This window comes from Malurus melanocephalus, unplaced genomic scaffold (genome assembly GCF_030028575.1).
Source record: "Malurus melanocephalus ecotype Western Australia unplaced genomic scaffold, MMel_1.1 scaffold_110, whole genome shotgun sequence".
Classification (NCBI taxonomy): Eukaryota; Metazoa; Chordata; class Aves; order Passeriformes; family Maluridae; genus Malurus; species Malurus melanocephalus.
This window is the reverse complement of record NW_026623342.1, coordinates 427,549-444,859: the sequence shown is the minus strand read 5'-3', so window position 1 is coordinate 444,859 and position 17,311 is coordinate 427,549. Positions and strand designations below refer to the sequence as shown.

Here is a 17,311-nt window from a genome sequence, read left to right as displayed (position 1 = left end):
GTAAATCTGCATATACTTATCTGTTCTTTCCAGTATGTTTCTAATCTTTAAGTAATAGCAGCACATCTTAATTCAATGAATTAGAAAGAAAATGAAAGACAAGCTATTAAACTGGAGGACACAACAGCTTTCCTCCCACAGACAAATATATGTCCTACACACTGCATTTGGAATATGCTTAACAATAACAATGCATATTGATATTAAGCTCTCTCACTGCTTTACSACATCTTGTAATACATCATTAACTTTCTATAGCCATGGCTTTAAAACAGTAATGTTGCTTTTTCTAACAGATAAAAACAATGCAGTCAACAAGAAACAAACCAAACTAAGTGATAACCCCTTGTTAGCTTCCCTGAAACCATGAAGAGACACACAAGTGAAACATTGTGCCAGAGAATTTTACAGCTGCTACCTACCCTTAACAGTAAAAACATTCTCTTTCAGTTTTATGGAATCATCTTCAGTTTCTGGAAGTTGCTTTGATTTCACACATATTTTCCAAATTCTTATCAAACAGTCTTGAGCACAGCTTGCTAAGAAAAGGTCTTCACCTATTTGTTATCAAAAAAAGAAGGAAAAATAATTGAGTTACATTTTTATTGCAACCACTGCCATGATTAACCTCCATCTTTTCATACATGCACCTACAGCATTATCCCAATTTCTCTTATTGTATACAGTATCATAAAAAAATCCACTGTTTAATTTCAACATCAACCCACTTTCCCATTCAAATTTGCTACTATTTTATAACACACTGACTATAAATATGCCCCTGCTTTTAAGAGTGGAAGACATAGTAAACACTGTATRTGTTGTATATATACTTCCCTACTACCTACAGCCTTTGCTTTTGCATTTCCATCAGTCTCAATACTTGTCAAGAATTCCTTTCCCTTCTCCAGGCTTGTAGCACGCTCTAATTACTTCTTTTTTGTGCCATTGCAATAACTATTTGTTTAGTTAACATCTGAATAGCTTCTCCTCTTAATTTCCCAATTAAAAAAAAAGGGGAGGGTGCAGTGCAGGAAAAGAAAARATAAACACAGTATTTCCCCCTACTGTCCCCACTTTGAAAAAGCAACCAACTCTTCCTCACTCAGATGCAAAGTATCTGCATTTATATTTATGATTTGTATATTGAAAAGGACAAGTTGCTAAAACTCCRATTTGTTTGCATTTAAGTACCAGTCAAGTAAACATACCTGAAGCAAGCAGGAAAAATGTTTTAAAAGGATACAAAGTTTCATTTTGATTTTTAATATTATTACCACCATCTCAGGAAAACAAACAACACAACCACAAGAACTTAAGTGTTACAGTGCATCAAGGTCATCTGTTGGAGGGTTAAAATACTAGTACTGTCATTAAACCAGTATTCCACTTGATTCATCTTTCATACTGACCACAGAGTGCCCAGTCAACACCTCTTATCCAATCTTCATGGCCAGCGAGTATTAATGCTTTCTGAAACTGAATAAAAAGTCCTGTTACAGCACAGAAACACATCTAATAACCATGTTCATACCAGCAATAAGCTTTATTTTTTCAAATCTTTTATATTTACAGCTTCTATTATTTGAAACTGGGAAAAAAAATAAGCTGCTAGTAGGGACTGTAATTTACACATAGACTCTAGATAAGCCTTTTTGGTTTTGCCAYCATTGGATAAACACATGTAACTTTATGACATTTCCCACATATGAGCAGGAAAGGATGTGAATTTAGGGAGCACACCTTCAAGAAGCTACAGTCTCTCTATGATACAGTTGAAATGTTTTTAAAGTTTATSAGGCTTACTGTGGTACACAATGAATAGCATAATGCAGGTGTGATGTGACAAGTAATTTCTCATATTTGTGTAAAGTGGGTGCAACTGCAGATGATGAATTAAATTAATACAGGCAAAATCAAGTATAAAAAGAAGAGTAAATGYTTTCAAATTATTTCAAGAATTTGTAAAAAACATGATTAATAAGAATGAGTTGTGGTGCTAGAAATGTGCCCCGTGTTTCTTAAGTTTATTGGCAAGGTCTCGAAGGAAGGTATACATCAAGAGCTGCTGATGGARAACTGCATGAACATGGGCTCAGAAAACACAGGAATGCAAACACAGTCTGGATTCCCTTTTCAGAACWTTCACTRGTAATTTAWTTTCATTCMAAACATATATAATAYTATGGTTTTATTTTGATTCAAGTACAACTRTTTACCCCTTACTTAGCATTTAAAYAATTTCTRYTTTTCTTTGCCMAGAAACAGCYCTAYCTCCRTGRCATTTTTTTTATTCCAAATTSACTTAAAAYGTATGAAATAACTGTTACAGWTAAAATGCTARAATAGTTTARYATGAGTAATTATCACAWYATTTCTGGCATCATATTCTGCTAGWTCCCCTCCCTARGCCTACTAAGAGCTATGATTAAATTTCAGCCTCTRCTATCAGCACAAGTCTGCAACTGAGGTCTCTCTCCCTTATCTGTGACAGAAAAAAAAAAAAAGCCTTTCTCATTGTGTTATTTTTCACAAAATCTGTCTTCAGCTTAGAAGCGATGGCGAACATCAGTAATTCACCCAAAGGAAAAATTTGTATGAGTATGAAAAACCCATACTTTGAAATTGGTGCCTCTCTCTTTGAGTCAACATTTCTGATATTCACCAAAACCACCTTCCCATCAAACAATGTTGCTGTGCCTCTCCTCATCATATATTTCCAGTCACACAATCATAGAATGGTTTCATTTGGAAAGAGCATTAAAGATCATCTAGATCCATCTTCCCCTGCCATGAGAAGGGACACTTTCCACCAGATCAGGTTGCTCAAAGCCCCATCCAAATTGACCTCAAGCAGCTCCAGGGATGGAGCATCCACAGCTTCTCTGTCCAACTTGTTTCTCACTGTAAAGAATTTCTTCCTAATAGCTACCCTAAACCTACCCTCTTTCAGTGTGAAGCCACTGTCCCTTCTCCTGTAACYACATGCCCTTGTAAAATGTCCCTAAAATTACAGAACCATCCATATATRAGATACATAACCAGAAAAGCTAATCAGATACTTCCAAATCAGAAAGTTTAGATTGTAAAAAYGTGCTCTCACAGCCACCTAAGCCTCATTTGGCTGGTCTGGCACTTCCAGATGTTTATGTTAAGCACCCAACAGATTATGTGTAAAGRCAGGAAGGAACAGTCCAGGAAGTGAGATGAAACAGTAACCTATAGATTTTTCTGAACACTACATGATTCTGGCAATATATAAAAAAAATCTTAAGCAATTGATATTTCAGATAATAGATAAACCATATTTATTTATTAATTTGTATGATGTTAGACAAAATACTCTATTTTATAGCCATCAAGGTTAGTTGGTAAGTTTATTTCTAACTGCAAGATCAGTTCAGGCTGAACAACTGTTGCTAACATAGTTCTCTTTTATGGCTCCTCTTATGCTAAACAGTGTGTGTATCTCCTGAAACTTGATGCTAATATTAATCTAAACACATATTTAATCACTTCCTTTTTTCTAATTTCAAGGTGTAGTGGTGTGCAGGTTTTTCAATTACCCTCCTAATCTTACATCAAAGAGACATATTAAGAAAAGCAGACATTTGTTTTCTCTTAGAAAAGTAAAACTAATTACTTTGAGATTATTACTATCACCCCAGATTTCCAAGTCATTTCCCAAACAGGCTTTTAGGCACTACTTAGCTCTAAGTCAAGTATGCAGTTCTTTTGTGCTACAGAACAAGCATGCTTAAGCAGTCAGTTTGTAAAATTTTTACTTTTACAAGCTTACACTGAATTGTCCCATTTAACTATCCACACCATTTAAGGTAGAGGCTTCTGAATTTAATTACCTCATATTTACTCATAGTAACACGAGCACTAGATGGTGTATGAAGCCTCACTGCTGAGGAGGCATACTCCCAAACCTCTGTAAATGCATCCACTCCCTTAAATGAGTCATGCTGCTGTCTTTCCCATCCCTGTAACATCATCTTCCACTCTGCACCTATCTGAGCAGTGCCAGCACAGCGGCCAGAAAACACAGGTGAACACAAGGGCTATTACCATATACAGAAGGATGATGCCATGAAGCATGAGGAACAAGGCACTCTTRGTCACATGATTTCATTTTAGGTTGTCTGTGAGGAGCAGTGAGTTGGACCCAGCATTCCTTATGAGTCTCGTCAAGATATGCTACGATTCTGAGATTCAGGCAAAGTTTTCAAGATTCTGTTTCCCATAAAAATAAAAATTGTCCACTTAAATAGCAAGGAGTAGTGCTGCTCTTATGCTTTCTGCTAGGGTTTTTAGTACAGTTTTTGCCCTTTTCTTTGAAGTCTGTGTCTCTTGATACCGTATTCTGTTTCTTCAGATGTAATCCACTCTAAAACTAAATCAATATAAAGCTTCTTGTAGATGCACATGGTCATTACTTTTAGGTGACTCAGTCAACGTTTTTTTATTATTTTCTAGGTTACACATACCAGGATTCTGATCTGTCATTCTTCTCTTTTTTCAGATTTTGTTTCCACAGTCTCATACTTCTCTGTTTCAATTTCCACTTGGTCCTTACTGGATACATAAGAAGTTACAGTACCAACAGCTAAATCTAACAAAACCACCTGACTGGACTTGCCTGCTTCACAGACTTTCCCATGCCTCCTACCTAATCTCTGAACATTGTTGCTTAGCAGCAATCTGGTGTCTTTTCTTTAAAGCAGAGAATAAAGCTGTTCTGTAAGTAGCACAACTAATGAAGCTGTAGACATGGCCCAGCACACTCTGCAAAACTAATCCTGCCCACGCTTTGGGTACATCTCCTTCAGGACCAAGCTCACAGCAGWTTGGTAAATTTGGCAGTAGCGATCTAAGTCTTCTCATTTTTTCTCTAGACACTAGATGTGATGTCCCTCCTCTATGCAGTGGTTTATCTCATCTGATTAGAAAGAACCTGAATTATCTCTGAATCCCCTATTCCACTTCTCAACTAAGCCAAACTGTTTGGGTGGAACCCAAAACACACAGTGTACCATCTTCTCAATGAAACAAAACTCAACATAGAAATGTTTTGGTTTAAAGCTCTAATTTAACGTGCTGGTTTACCTATTTGCCCTCCATAGGCCACACCTGTAGATGTTATATCTCAAGCAGGAAGACATATTATGATTTCTGAAATATTCTTCCCTGGATACTCTTACAAATCAATAACCCCTTCCAACAAGTCAGAAAAACAAAAAGTTCATTTTCTTGTTACTACTTAACCCAGTAAGGGATCTGTGGGAGGGATTCTCAAAAGATTTAAAGTGTGCCCACTCAGTTTTGAAAACCAAGCAGTTTTTAATGAATTAATATATTTTGACTGCAAAATTAATGAGTTTACAAAAAGGAAGCCTGAATTAGCTCATCCTCCCTCAGTGTCTAACAATGCCCYTTATGTTTCTTTAGAATGCCCTGTTACAAATGTGTGTTCTACCTTTGGATCCATACAACTTTTCTGAGGATGTTAACTAAAGGAAGTGGTTTATAAGAGTCACAATGAACAGAACAGAGTTTCAGGCCTTTATCAGTAAGGTGATGACACAGGAGCTATGATTTGAATCACTCTCCTATGCCAAGTTCCAGTAAAAAATGGCAGAGKAACACTTCCTTCAAATACCTTTAACACTACTAAGAAGCCTTAAAAAAAGGCATCAGTAAATCTGAGAAAACTTGACCAAAGAGAACCTCCTTTTAGCTGCTAGGCAGGAAATRTCAGAAAGCTTACAACAATGTTTGAATTCTGAATACTGAACTGAAGTGGGAACTTGTTAATAGCTGTAAAGCACTACATGGACTCTTCTCTTTGAGGCCTACACAATCCACTTAGTAAAAGGTGTTCTGGAAAGTGAAGAAAGACACCAACAAGAAGTCCCATCTCATTTAAGGCATACTCTGAACACCAACTCTGCCACAACAGCTGGTGAAAATACTTTCTGAAACTGAAGGTGTGAAAAATGCAAACACATGCAAAACAAAATTGCTCACYCCTTGTATAAATAAAATTTCCTACCTCCAAAAAAAGATAGCATAAACTTGCTTATGAAGCTGAAGTGGGAACTTTTTATTCAAGTTACTTTCCTTTACCCTCCACAGACTGACTGCCTTTAAGAATGACAGGCTACTGTTATACTGGAAAGTTTGGCTAACAATGGATGAAATCTGAACATTTTTGGCAGTCMAACTGTATATAATTTGTTAATCTGAATCATACAAGAAAACAAATTTCAAACTCTGAACAAGAAAACCAACTACACAGTCCCTGAGATAAAAGTCTTTCTYTAGCACACTGAGAATCAGTAGTGGCATTCTGCCATTGCTAATTCCCAGAGAATTCATTAAACCGACTTAACTCACAAGGCACACAGGAAAAAAAAAATCAAAAATCTAACCAAGTACCCTTCTTTTCTGCTGAGTGGTCAAGAAATCATTAAACACAGAAGAAAAGGATGAAGTACTTACTTTATTGACAACAACAGCATCCAAAAAATCTTATTATTGCACAGGGCAGCACAAACTGGCAAAATTACCTATAAAGKAGCTTTTATCGCTCTCAAAAAAAAGGAAAAAGGAATCTCTATTCTTTAATCCCTAAAGGGAGTGTGTCTCAGCAAATCCAGAAGACTAAGTGGTTCTACATATGCCATTCTCAAAGTGGGGTTCTAAATGGTAACTTCAGTTGTGCATTGGGACAGTGTTTGTGGTTTGAAGAGGTTTTTTTTTAAGGCAGTGAGAAAAAAAAAGAAGTGATACAGAGTTCTGTTTTGGAAAACAGTCATTCAACACATGCTTTAGAACCTAAGAAAACTTCCGAACAGATGCATGAGAGGACATAATGTTTTTCTAGTGCTCCAAAGGAACATTTATCTGTATGAAAAACTAAAAATTGCCAGCTTCCAAATAACACATGAAAAATGTGTGTTTCTAGAAGATCAGATACTCCTAAAAATACTTTTTTTTTGTTCAAAAGCATTCAAGCATAAAGGRCATACTTAACAACAAACATAAAATTCCTCAGATAGAAGTCAAAATAGTTTTATTATAAGAATTTATAGAGTGAAAGTAACATCATTTCCATATGAACAACTCAATGCCTGGACACTAAATAAAGAAGGACAGTTGCAGCTATTTTGTATCAGTGGGAATAGAAACACAGGCTATCTTCAAAAAAGGGGAAAAAATAACCCAAAAAAACTAACACTTTCATGCACTAAATTCAACTCCAACATTCTATATGTGTATTTCATCATTACCTAGAAAAATGAATGAACTATTTGAAAAGAGGTAGATGAATGTAATGGCTATATAGAGAGAGATAGGATTTACTGAAGAACTTAGAAAAAATCAACAGCATATATGAAAAGAAGCAGAACTGAGTAATGCTCTGAGCAAGAGAGAAAAAAAAAACGGTAATTACCTGACCATTCTGCTGTATAAATAAATTTATTTTGTAGTCATCACCACCACAAGCCAGTATTGGYACTAGAAAGGAAAAGAAAGTCTTCATTTTTTATAAAACCTAATATTCTAGGATATGAAAAAATAATGTAAAAATCAATATAGAAATATACTTATAGAAATATATATAAATATATCAATACTAACAGATAGGCAAGTATCATACCACTTTTTAATGTTTTCTGCACTAGCTGCCAATTAAATTAGTATCTCAGGATTCAGAAGTTATTTTGACATGCAAATAATATTTATAAATATTTAAGATGCTAAAAAAAGTAGTTTGCCTCAAGCTTACACATCTGTAAGAAGTTCAAGTATTACAGTTTTTAATTAATTATATTGTATTAATATCAACAGGCATTTTGTCTAAATACAGAGGAAGAAACAGAAGTAAGAGACTAAGAAGTAAGGAAATTCAAATTCCCAAATCAACTAAGATAGGTTTATATGAAGTTAGCATTATTATTATTATACAGCAAATTAAGAGACAGTCCAAAAATTGAAGACAGACCACCACTATTTGTACCCAAGAATCTGAAAGCAATGGAACATTTTTATACACCTATTCAACTCTTCAGTAGTAGTTGACTCCCACTGGCTATCCTAAAAAGTGCACAAACCCCCTAAATCTATTGAATCAAACCAAGCAAAGTTATGTCTGAAGTTAAAAAGTGAGAGGTYTGCCAGTGTATTTGTTCCCCTCTACTACAGAAGATGGGGAAATATAGTTAACTCTACTCTTCTCTTTTTTTGGTCATAAGGAGGAAGTACTGCTGCCAGGGACTGAAACAGTAAAAGTAAATAACTTTTTTATAAAATTATGAAGAAATAAGTTATCAGGGCTAAACATTTGCATTTCTCCAGTCTGGATAGAAAATAAGATATTAATTTCACTAAAATCAACTACTTCTTTTACAAAACAAAAACCCCACAACATGAATGCTATCTCTTTATATAGATAATTTTATCTTTACYATGGATAGACCAAAAATCAACTTGAATATTCATATGTTTATCCTCTAAATTAATTTCTTCTTTCTACTTGTACCAAATCTGTGCCTAGTTATCCACTGTTCCTCTTGCACTTCTAAGTCACATTCCACATTCTTACAGCTCCATCACTTGCTTCTTCTCTCCAAYCTGTGTGTCAAAATTCACCTCCTCCTCTCTTTAACAGGGCTAAAAAAACCCTGCTTTGGATTGAAGGTAATGAGCTACTTTGAATGAAGACCTGGTCATCAGGTCCACAGAAATTGGGCAAGACTGAGGTTTTCTTCCATAAAATGCAATACAATGGATGTTCTTGGAGACCATATCATATTTTATGGGCCATTCCTTCAGTGGAATGGAATTTTAACAAACAAAAACAAAAAGAAAGAATTATTATTTAGTTGTTGTAGCAGATCAATGGAAATACTTTCACTCCAGAAGTTCAACCAAGAAATATATACCTGACAAAAACAGACCAGTATATAGTTTTTTCACATAAATGCTTTAGGGTATTAGAATTTGGATCTGATTAAAATAAAAGTCCTGCAGAGAAAATAAGTAAGTTGGATAAGCAGCAATTTTCCAAGTTCACTGGCTCTTTTTTTCACCTTGCAATTCAGTTGCAATTCAGTTCTGAGGAGACAACTATTTACTGTCAGAGGCCAAGGTACATCACGACAACTATCCAGGTGGCAGAAAGAATCACAGTATCTGACAAATAATTGATCAAGATTTGTAAAATAGTAAACCTATTGCCAGCATTTTAGAAGCAGAGTTTGTGCAGACACTGCAAGGCAAAAAGCAATCAACTAACAAAAACAGCAAAAAGACTTTCTTCAAGACTCAAAAGCAAATTTATAGACTCTCCTTAATGAAGAGGCTGCCAGAGAAGTGTTTAAGCTGCATTCCAGCTGCAAATGACTGGTCAGGTTTTTATGAGCACTGTGTCAGTTTTCTCTATTTGACTTCTTCACAAAAGTGGCTCAATTATTTTTTTTTAAATAATTTATTTTCAAGGACAATCAGTCAAAATCCTAAATCCTAGGTATCATGAACGTCTTCCAAAAGTAAWGCATCCATTGCATATGAGTCAATTCTCAATGCAAGCCTCAAATTTCTTTGTTGGTGAAACACTAAAGGTTACTGTAAATGCTTCAGGAGATGTAGTTTACGATTTTCAGAAAAGTAATTCTGTATTTAGTTCCTGACTTATGAAATGCAGATTGTTCTCAAGAGAAAAGYTTCTTTGAATCTTCATACAGCTAACTTAGCCTTCGTAAAGATTTCTGAGCAACTCCTAAATTTATCATAGATTTTTCCCCAAAGCTCATTAAAATTCCAAATTGTCAYTAGAGATTAATGTTTCTGACAAATTATCAGCAGTGATGTTTTTCATAATATATTTTAATGTACTTTATTTAGATTTCAGAATTAACATACTCCTCAGCTATATGGACTACTATGTGAGGTTTAAGGAGGAAACATTGGCTATGCTTTATTAAAAGCTCCTTTACASATTTCTACAGGAAACATTTCTAGACATTTATGGTTCAAAATCAAAACTGTTTCTTGGCAATTTTAGCAGCAGAGGTCATTTGTATTGGAATTGGAACAAAAAAAGCAAATGTCTAAAATTTTTTTTTTTAATCTCATACAAAATTATGCAAATTGAAAATAATTTCAGTTCTTGAGAAAAATAAAGTACTCTTTTTCAGGTTATGTGCATTGTACTGCTATGGATAACTAATCTGAACTGGGATGGGAAGAGTTCATAATAAAGGATTGTCCTGTTCTCAATGTAACTTTAAATAACACTGGTTTAGGGGACTCTGGAAAACAAAATCCTTGCTATTGCATCATTTAAAGAAACTTCAAGGACAATCCATTCTGAGTTTCAGAAACATTTTGTTTTAAGAACTAATATGATCATTTTAATTTATGGCATTTTCAAAATGAATGGTTRCTTCTCTTATATACAACATGATTTCAACATTAAACAGATGCACTGCTCTAGAGTGTTACAGTGAGAATTTCTCACCTGTACAATATCATAAATGAAGGTATCTGTTGTTTTGAAATATGAATGTTATACTCATTCACACCACAGGCACCTCACTTGTRAAGAATATTCACACTGGAGATAATGATTTTGATTTACCCTCAAGCCTTTTAATATCATCTCAACAAGCACACGTCAGTGTGTGGTGTAAATGTTCTTTAGTGGTGTAGATGCTGCTTTTGGTATCAGATATGTTCTGAAAACACAGTGGCATTTCCAAATGGGAAAAYACGTCTTGATAGAGCTTTCATATATCCCAGAATTATCAAAGCCAAAGAATAAAATATGCTTGTAGGCATATAATCAAAGCAATACATCAGTGTGGAACACACGCAGCAGAGTTGGAAATTCTAGATACAGTAAGGAAATTTAGCACTTTTTCAGCTGGGAGCCTGGCAGGCCCCCATCCAGGTGAAAGACTCTAATGATACTTAAAACACAAACTTAATTTAACATATGTATCTGGTTTGAGGGTACATTTGCTTTATTAAAAAAAAAAAWAAAAGCTTYTACATATTTGCAGAAAAAGAATGTCTGTGGCAGCCTACAAAATCTAACATTTCTGTTAATAGAAACCTACATAAAGCATACTGAACAGTCAGACTAAAGTAGTTCAGCATCTCAATTTTTTCACATTTAAGGTTGAGCAGGTGACAAACACTACTTGGGAACATAAGTGTGTTGATGCAGGCCTTCAGATTTTTTCTTGCCCTTCAATTCAAACAAGAACAAACACATGCAGCAGCACCACAAGGAGCCGGTGGAAATATCATCCTATCCCATTCACTTATAGCATTATTACCCCGTTTTAAAGTTTTCCATCTCGAGAGTTCAACTAAACAACACTGAGTGCCATTTCAAAGACACCATAACCAATTTGTTTTTTTAATTACTAAGAAGAGATCAGTGAAATCTTTAGATACAAGAATCAACTTAAGCAGATTTCACAGAAAACAAAAACTGTGGCACACAGGTCTGAAGTCAGTCAAATGAAAATCTATTTGGGGGATTTCTTAGATTTTGTTTCCTGCATTGATATTCAAGATGTGCAGCTTTACTTACCATTGCTGCCAGGCAAGAAGGATAAGCAGACATCCATAACAAATCCATTTCCAAACTGCAGAATTTCAATGCATTTAGCTGGAAAACAGGAACAGACACTGTTGATCTCTTTCACTGTAACTATTASAGTTACACTGTCATTTCTTACTACATTATATAGTTAAAACGTCCCATCCACTTTTATTTAAAGGAGCTGAAGACCTCCTTTATTTTTTCAGAAATCTAAACAATAATATCATGTTCTGTGTGGCCATAAAAATTCATCCAAAAATGATGAAACCAGGAAGCCATCCAGATCAAAATAAACACAAGGATACAGAAAACCTCTCTAGAGCAGGATTAGTCCCCCTCTGTCATTGGAACCCACAACAGCAAGACAAAATGGAAAAGATGGCATTTCACAAGATTCTTTGGGAGCATCAAAAATGCCTTCTGTAGATGGACAACTCCCACCTCTCTCTCTGATTTAGACAAAGCAATATGAAATCTTCAAATACCTCTCTCTCTGATCTAGACAAAGCAATATGAAATCTTCAAATATACCAGATAAGGAAGAAAATAGCTAAAAAGACATCTAGTCACTACAGCTCAACTAGCAAATAATACTTTAAATCTCAATTATCTACCCAATTTATTTCTTATGTATTTTAGAATGCTTTTTTCCCGTATTTCCATGAAAGGGCCTATTTCAACAGAAGGTCAAGATCCTGTTATCCCAAACTTCACTGGACTAAAATCAATAGCAAAAAACCAAGTGACTAGTTTAATATCACCTAATTCCAGCATTCATCATTTTACTACGTTATTTTACTTCACACACACAGCTAGTCTGTCTCTACATTAGCGCAAAACAATGGTTCAGATTATCGTAATCTGAATACGTATTTTAAAAAACAAAGTAAATTCAGCCCACACATCCCTGATGAAAAATAAAGATAATTCACTCTGCAGAACAAATCTGACCCAAGGCTTTCAAAGAGAAATACAGTGCTTTGATGTACCAAAGTCTGAAGAGAAATCAATGTAGTTGCATTACAAAATATTAGTATTTAATGCTTAATGGATAAGCATTCATCKTTCTTATTTTGCCAGTATGTTATCCTTAACATTAAAAAATGTTACCTTCTGAACCATGTCGAGACCAAATTCTCACAGTAGAGTCAGAGGCTGCAGAAGCTATTAGCAGATTTAAATYGGGTTCATCTGATTGGTAGACAGCATCCACAGCAAAAACAGCTTCTGTGTGGCCTTTGAGAGGAACGTTTTTCACCTGCTGAACACATGAGAAAAATTTACAAAGTTTTAAATTCCAGTAACTCACCTGAGAGAATTTTTAGAGCTATTTTAGAATTTCRTACTGAAAATGCCTTGTAAACCTGCAATAGCAGAACATCTGCCAAGCTATGCTTAAGCTACAGCATATTCCAGGAAACCCAAAAAAGGGATACAGCAGTAATGAATACCAACTTGGTAACATTTTGCTCAAAGCTAAACAGAATTAAATGTTCCTGTATACACTACACAAACCTCACCATTCCTTGAGGAAAGTTGGAAACTGTACAGAAGTTAGGAAGAGCAGTTTTCCTTCCTTTTTCTCCTTGTTTTGTCTTTCACCCTAAGGAACGTCTCACAAAAATTTGAAGAACCTTAGTGAAGGAGACAGAGCAGAGAACACAATGGAATAAGCTGCAGCTGTAGCAGCAGCTCTAGCAGCAATGTTCAGCGTACTCTAGCAAATCAAAACAGCTTTTTACTCCTTCAAAATGCCAAAATCAAAAACAAAASCGCTAAATGTAAACTTAATGAATACAGGTGATTCAATTTGCCATCTGCTCCTCATAAACRCAAAGATCAAAATCAGCTTTTCATTTTGCAACCAGAAGTTATCCAGCATTTATCCAAATTTCATCATAGACACACTTGACATCTCATTCTAAAATACAGCCTGGTACACTCCAGTAAGAATTTTTGATTGGTTCAATATAGAATTTTTGTTTGTTTTTAAGAATTTACACTAGTCTAGAACTGTCATTAAAATGTACACATTTAGCCACATTCTTTTGAAATTATTGCCACATGGCTGTGCACCACATCAACGGAAAAAAATTATTAAAAAGTCTGTAAGTTATATTAAATAAATGCATRCATAGTTTCAATGGATCAGGATTAGAAATAACTTATTTCTGAGAACTTTCTRCCATCAAAGTAGGTTAATCTACCCTTACTATGCATTCTCACGCATTTTAAATTGTCAAGGCTTATAATCTACTTTGAGACAGACAATGAAATGGATTACCTACACAGCCATTCACAATCCAGTGCCTCATAATCAAGATTTTAAAAGTTACATAATAAATTAAGTGGGTTTGTTTTTGTTTTTTTTTTAAATTTAAATTTCAGGTCGTTCTGAAGGCTCTTTCACGCAATTCTCCATCTTTTGCCTTACATTTTACAGTACAAATTATAACTTAGCACATTTCTTTACTCTTCTCTATTTCTCTGAATTCTCTAAATTCTCTAAATTCAATTGTTGCACAGATTTTTTTTTTATTTTTATTTTGGTCCTGCAGACCCACCTGTTAAACAACTACCTCAACTTGTATATCATCCTGGTAAGACAACTTAAGTAMAAACACCACACTGTTGCACAGATTGACCAGAAATCACTAGAAATGGATATAAGAAAACAAGCGAGAAGGGTACAGAAAATGCCAACACAGAATGGGCCTGATGGTTTGAAGGTTTAAGGTGGTTTAARGAAAACTGCCATGGGAGATCAGAAAGCTGGGGAGTCAAGAAYAGACAAACAGGGTCTTTCAGACACTTAAACGAATACACCCCATGACTGACTGGTTAGTTAATTTCTCTACCAATGCTGATTTGAAAAAGATGAACTACAAAAAGGAGGGAACAACATTTATAGTAAAACATAACAAAATAAAATACCAAAAATTTCAAGAATATAAACAAAAGAAAAAAAAAAAAAAAAATTAAAAAAAAAAAAAAAAAGAAAAAGAAAAAAACAGAAAACAGTCAAAGTGAAACAAATAGTATGAATCAGAAATACAGACAAAGCAGATGGTTTGCAATATTGAGAAACTAGTGCAAGGAGGGATCTGAAGGGGTTATTCATGCTTACCTGATTACTCCATGTTACTGTATCCTTCCATTCCCAAAGAATAAGTTGTTTATCAGATCCACCAGAAACTAACTCTGTTTCAGAAGCTAAAAAATACATTTTGGTAAGTTTAGTGAACATTTAACTTYGCAACAGCAACATAAGCAGTTCTGCTGGTTGCTACTCACAAAATATCACTGGTAACCAAAGTTTCCACCAAGATAAAGTATGGTTAATAGGAGTTGAACTGTGCAGAATTGGTTAAGAGTAAGAATATTCCCTAAGGAAACATAAAGCGAAAATTCACAGGACTATTTAAAGTTCTTTATGAAAAGTGGTAAAAATATCTTTCCAAAAGACTCTCAAATCCAACAGTGTAAATTAATATTTTGGGGTTTTGTTTGRTCTTTTTGGAAAATATGAAAATAAAGCAAGAGAAATCTAAACAAACATAACTCAAAGACTTCACAAGAAAATTTAATTCCCAAGTTCCCTGAAAATAACTTCTTTTAATCATTTTTAAGAAGAATGTGTTTTAGTGCAATGAGCTGAAAGGCTGGCAGTTTATATCATTATCAAAAACTAGTATTTGTACCTCARTACTTCTCAAAAAAAGCAACCAGCACATTACATGAACAGTCTAATCAATGGCCCCATTTCTGTTTGTGAGTTTCCATAAATGCCTAAGGGCAAGAATATTTGCCTATGAAAAATTTGCACTGAGCAATGTTAAACGCTGGAATTACTATCCAGCAAAAACCTCATAAGTGTCTCCAACATTTCTATCTATCTAAAGATTTTTTTTGAGTATATGATCTTTATGCAACTCAGAGATTGCTGAAATGGCATTGCAAAGCAGTTTACAAAGTCCAAACAYGCAAAACTCTAAACGATACTGAAGAGACTGGTGGCATAAGCCATTGACAAACTTCCTGGGGTACCCTTGGGTCTGGGGCCGGGAGCAGAGATCCTCTGGCTGACCAGTCAGCTCATCTGGGTTTGACAAGTCACATTCCTGCCAAACCACTTGTTAAAATGAGGCGACACCTCGAGTACTGTGCTTAGTTCTGGGCCACTTAAGTCTGGAAGGGCACTGATGTGCTGGAGCAGGGCCAGAGATGGGCAATAGAGCTGACAAGGACCTGGAGCACAAATCTTATGAGGAGAGGCTGAGGAAGCTGGGGATGTTTATTCTGGAGAAGAGAAGGCTCAGGGCAAACCTTATCACTCTCTACAACCACCTGAAAGGAGGTTGTAGCCAGGTGGCAGTCAGTCTCCTCTCCCACGTAGCAAGTGACAGGAGGAGAGAACACAGTCTTAAGCTGTGCCAGGGGAGGTTTAGGTTGGACATCAGGGAAAATTTCTTCACAGCGAGGGTGATTAGACATTGGAATAGGCTGTCCAGGTTGAATCATCGTCTCTGGAGGTGTTTAAAGAAAAACGGGACGTGGCACTCAGTGCTATGATCCAGTTGTCAAGGAGGTGTTTGGTCATAGGTTGAATTCGATTATAACTTTTCCACACTAGTTGATTTTGGGAAACTCCTTACTGGGAAGCTGGGCTTAAGGCGAGAGCATGCACTGCAAGCTCCACAGCCCCCTATTTGCTCCAATGCACAGCGCAGCCCCGCTGTTGCCGACCCTCCCCCGCCCCTTCTCCCCAGAAAAGCAACAGCGCCCGCAGTCCGAGAGGAGCCAGCCCCCGCCCCGCCGCGGCACCACACACCCTAAAATACGTGGGGGTTCAAGGCCACCCTACTCACCGCGGTCCCGCCGGCGGACCCAGCGAACRCAATTCACCCTGCCGGCATGCCCGCGGAGAGCGGCGACAGCCCGCCTCACCTGCGGGACAGAGAGACAGCACCAAGCGTGAGGGACTAGTCCCGATCCCGGTCCAGGTCCCACCCCAGAGCGCATCAGCTCACCGCCGGGTCGTAGAGSACGACGTCGTGGCAGCTGCCGAAGGCGAGGAGGCCGCAGCGGCCCCAGCTCAGGGCGCCGCCGGCCGCGCTGTTGGCGCAGCAAGCGACGTGACAGAGCGACACGGGCGCCGCCATCTTTCCCGCCGCCGCGTGCGCGACCTCGCGCGGTTCCCGTGGCAACGACCCCGCGAGGGGCGCGGCCTGAGGGGCGCGGGGGCTGCCGGGTAAAGCAGGCCGGGGCGTGTCGGGGGCTCGGGCGGAGGGGACAGAGTTTGACTTTATGGCGCCTTTGGGGGCAGAGTTTGACTTTATGGCGCTTTTTGCCGAGACCTCGAAAGTTGGAGAAGTTTAAAATTTTTCTGTTTGTTGATTTCTGTGAAGAAATTCCTCGAGATGGGCAACCTAAATCACCCCTGGCGCGGTTTAAGGCTGTGTTTCTCATCCTGTCGCTGCTTGCCTGGGAGAAGAGGCYGCCCATACCTGGCTTCAGCCTCCTTKCAGGTGGTTGTGRAGRGTGATAAGGTCTGCCCTGAGCYKCCTTTTTTCCAGGCTAAACARCCCCAGCTTCCTCAGCCACTGAGGAAGGATTTACCCTCTGGACCCTTCACCAAGTGGATTCCACCTGAGCTGCCAGAGAGCTGAGCTGAGTAGCAGAGAT

The 17,311-nt window shown here is 36.9% G+C and overlaps 1 protein-coding gene across 1 annotated transcript in view; it reads right to left on the bottom strand.

Moving 5' to 3' along the window:
- The window catches only part of ELP2 (elongator acetyltransferase complex subunit 2), a 38,767-nt gene extending 21,965 nt beyond the window's left edge, over positions 1-16,802 (bottom strand). Inside the window, exons 1-8 of the mRNA XM_057369444.1 lie at positions 16,657-16,802; positions 16,495-16,573; positions 14,754-14,839; positions 12,737-12,887; positions 11,615-11,692; positions 7,463-7,527; positions 1,413-1,479; positions 423-557 (exon numbers count right to left, since the gene is read on the bottom strand). Of these exons, the coding sequence (XP_057225427.1) occupies positions 423-557; positions 1,413-1,479; positions 7,463-7,527; positions 11,615-11,692; positions 12,737-12,887; positions 14,754-14,839; positions 16,495-16,573; positions 16,657-16,788 (793 nt within the window). The 5' untranslated portion in view covers positions 16,789-16,802. The remainder of the gene's footprint in view (positions 1-422; positions 558-1,412; positions 1,480-7,462; positions 7,528-11,614; positions 11,693-12,736; positions 12,888-14,753; positions 14,840-16,494; positions 16,574-16,656) is intronic.
- Positions 16,803-17,311: the final 509 nt, after the last annotated feature.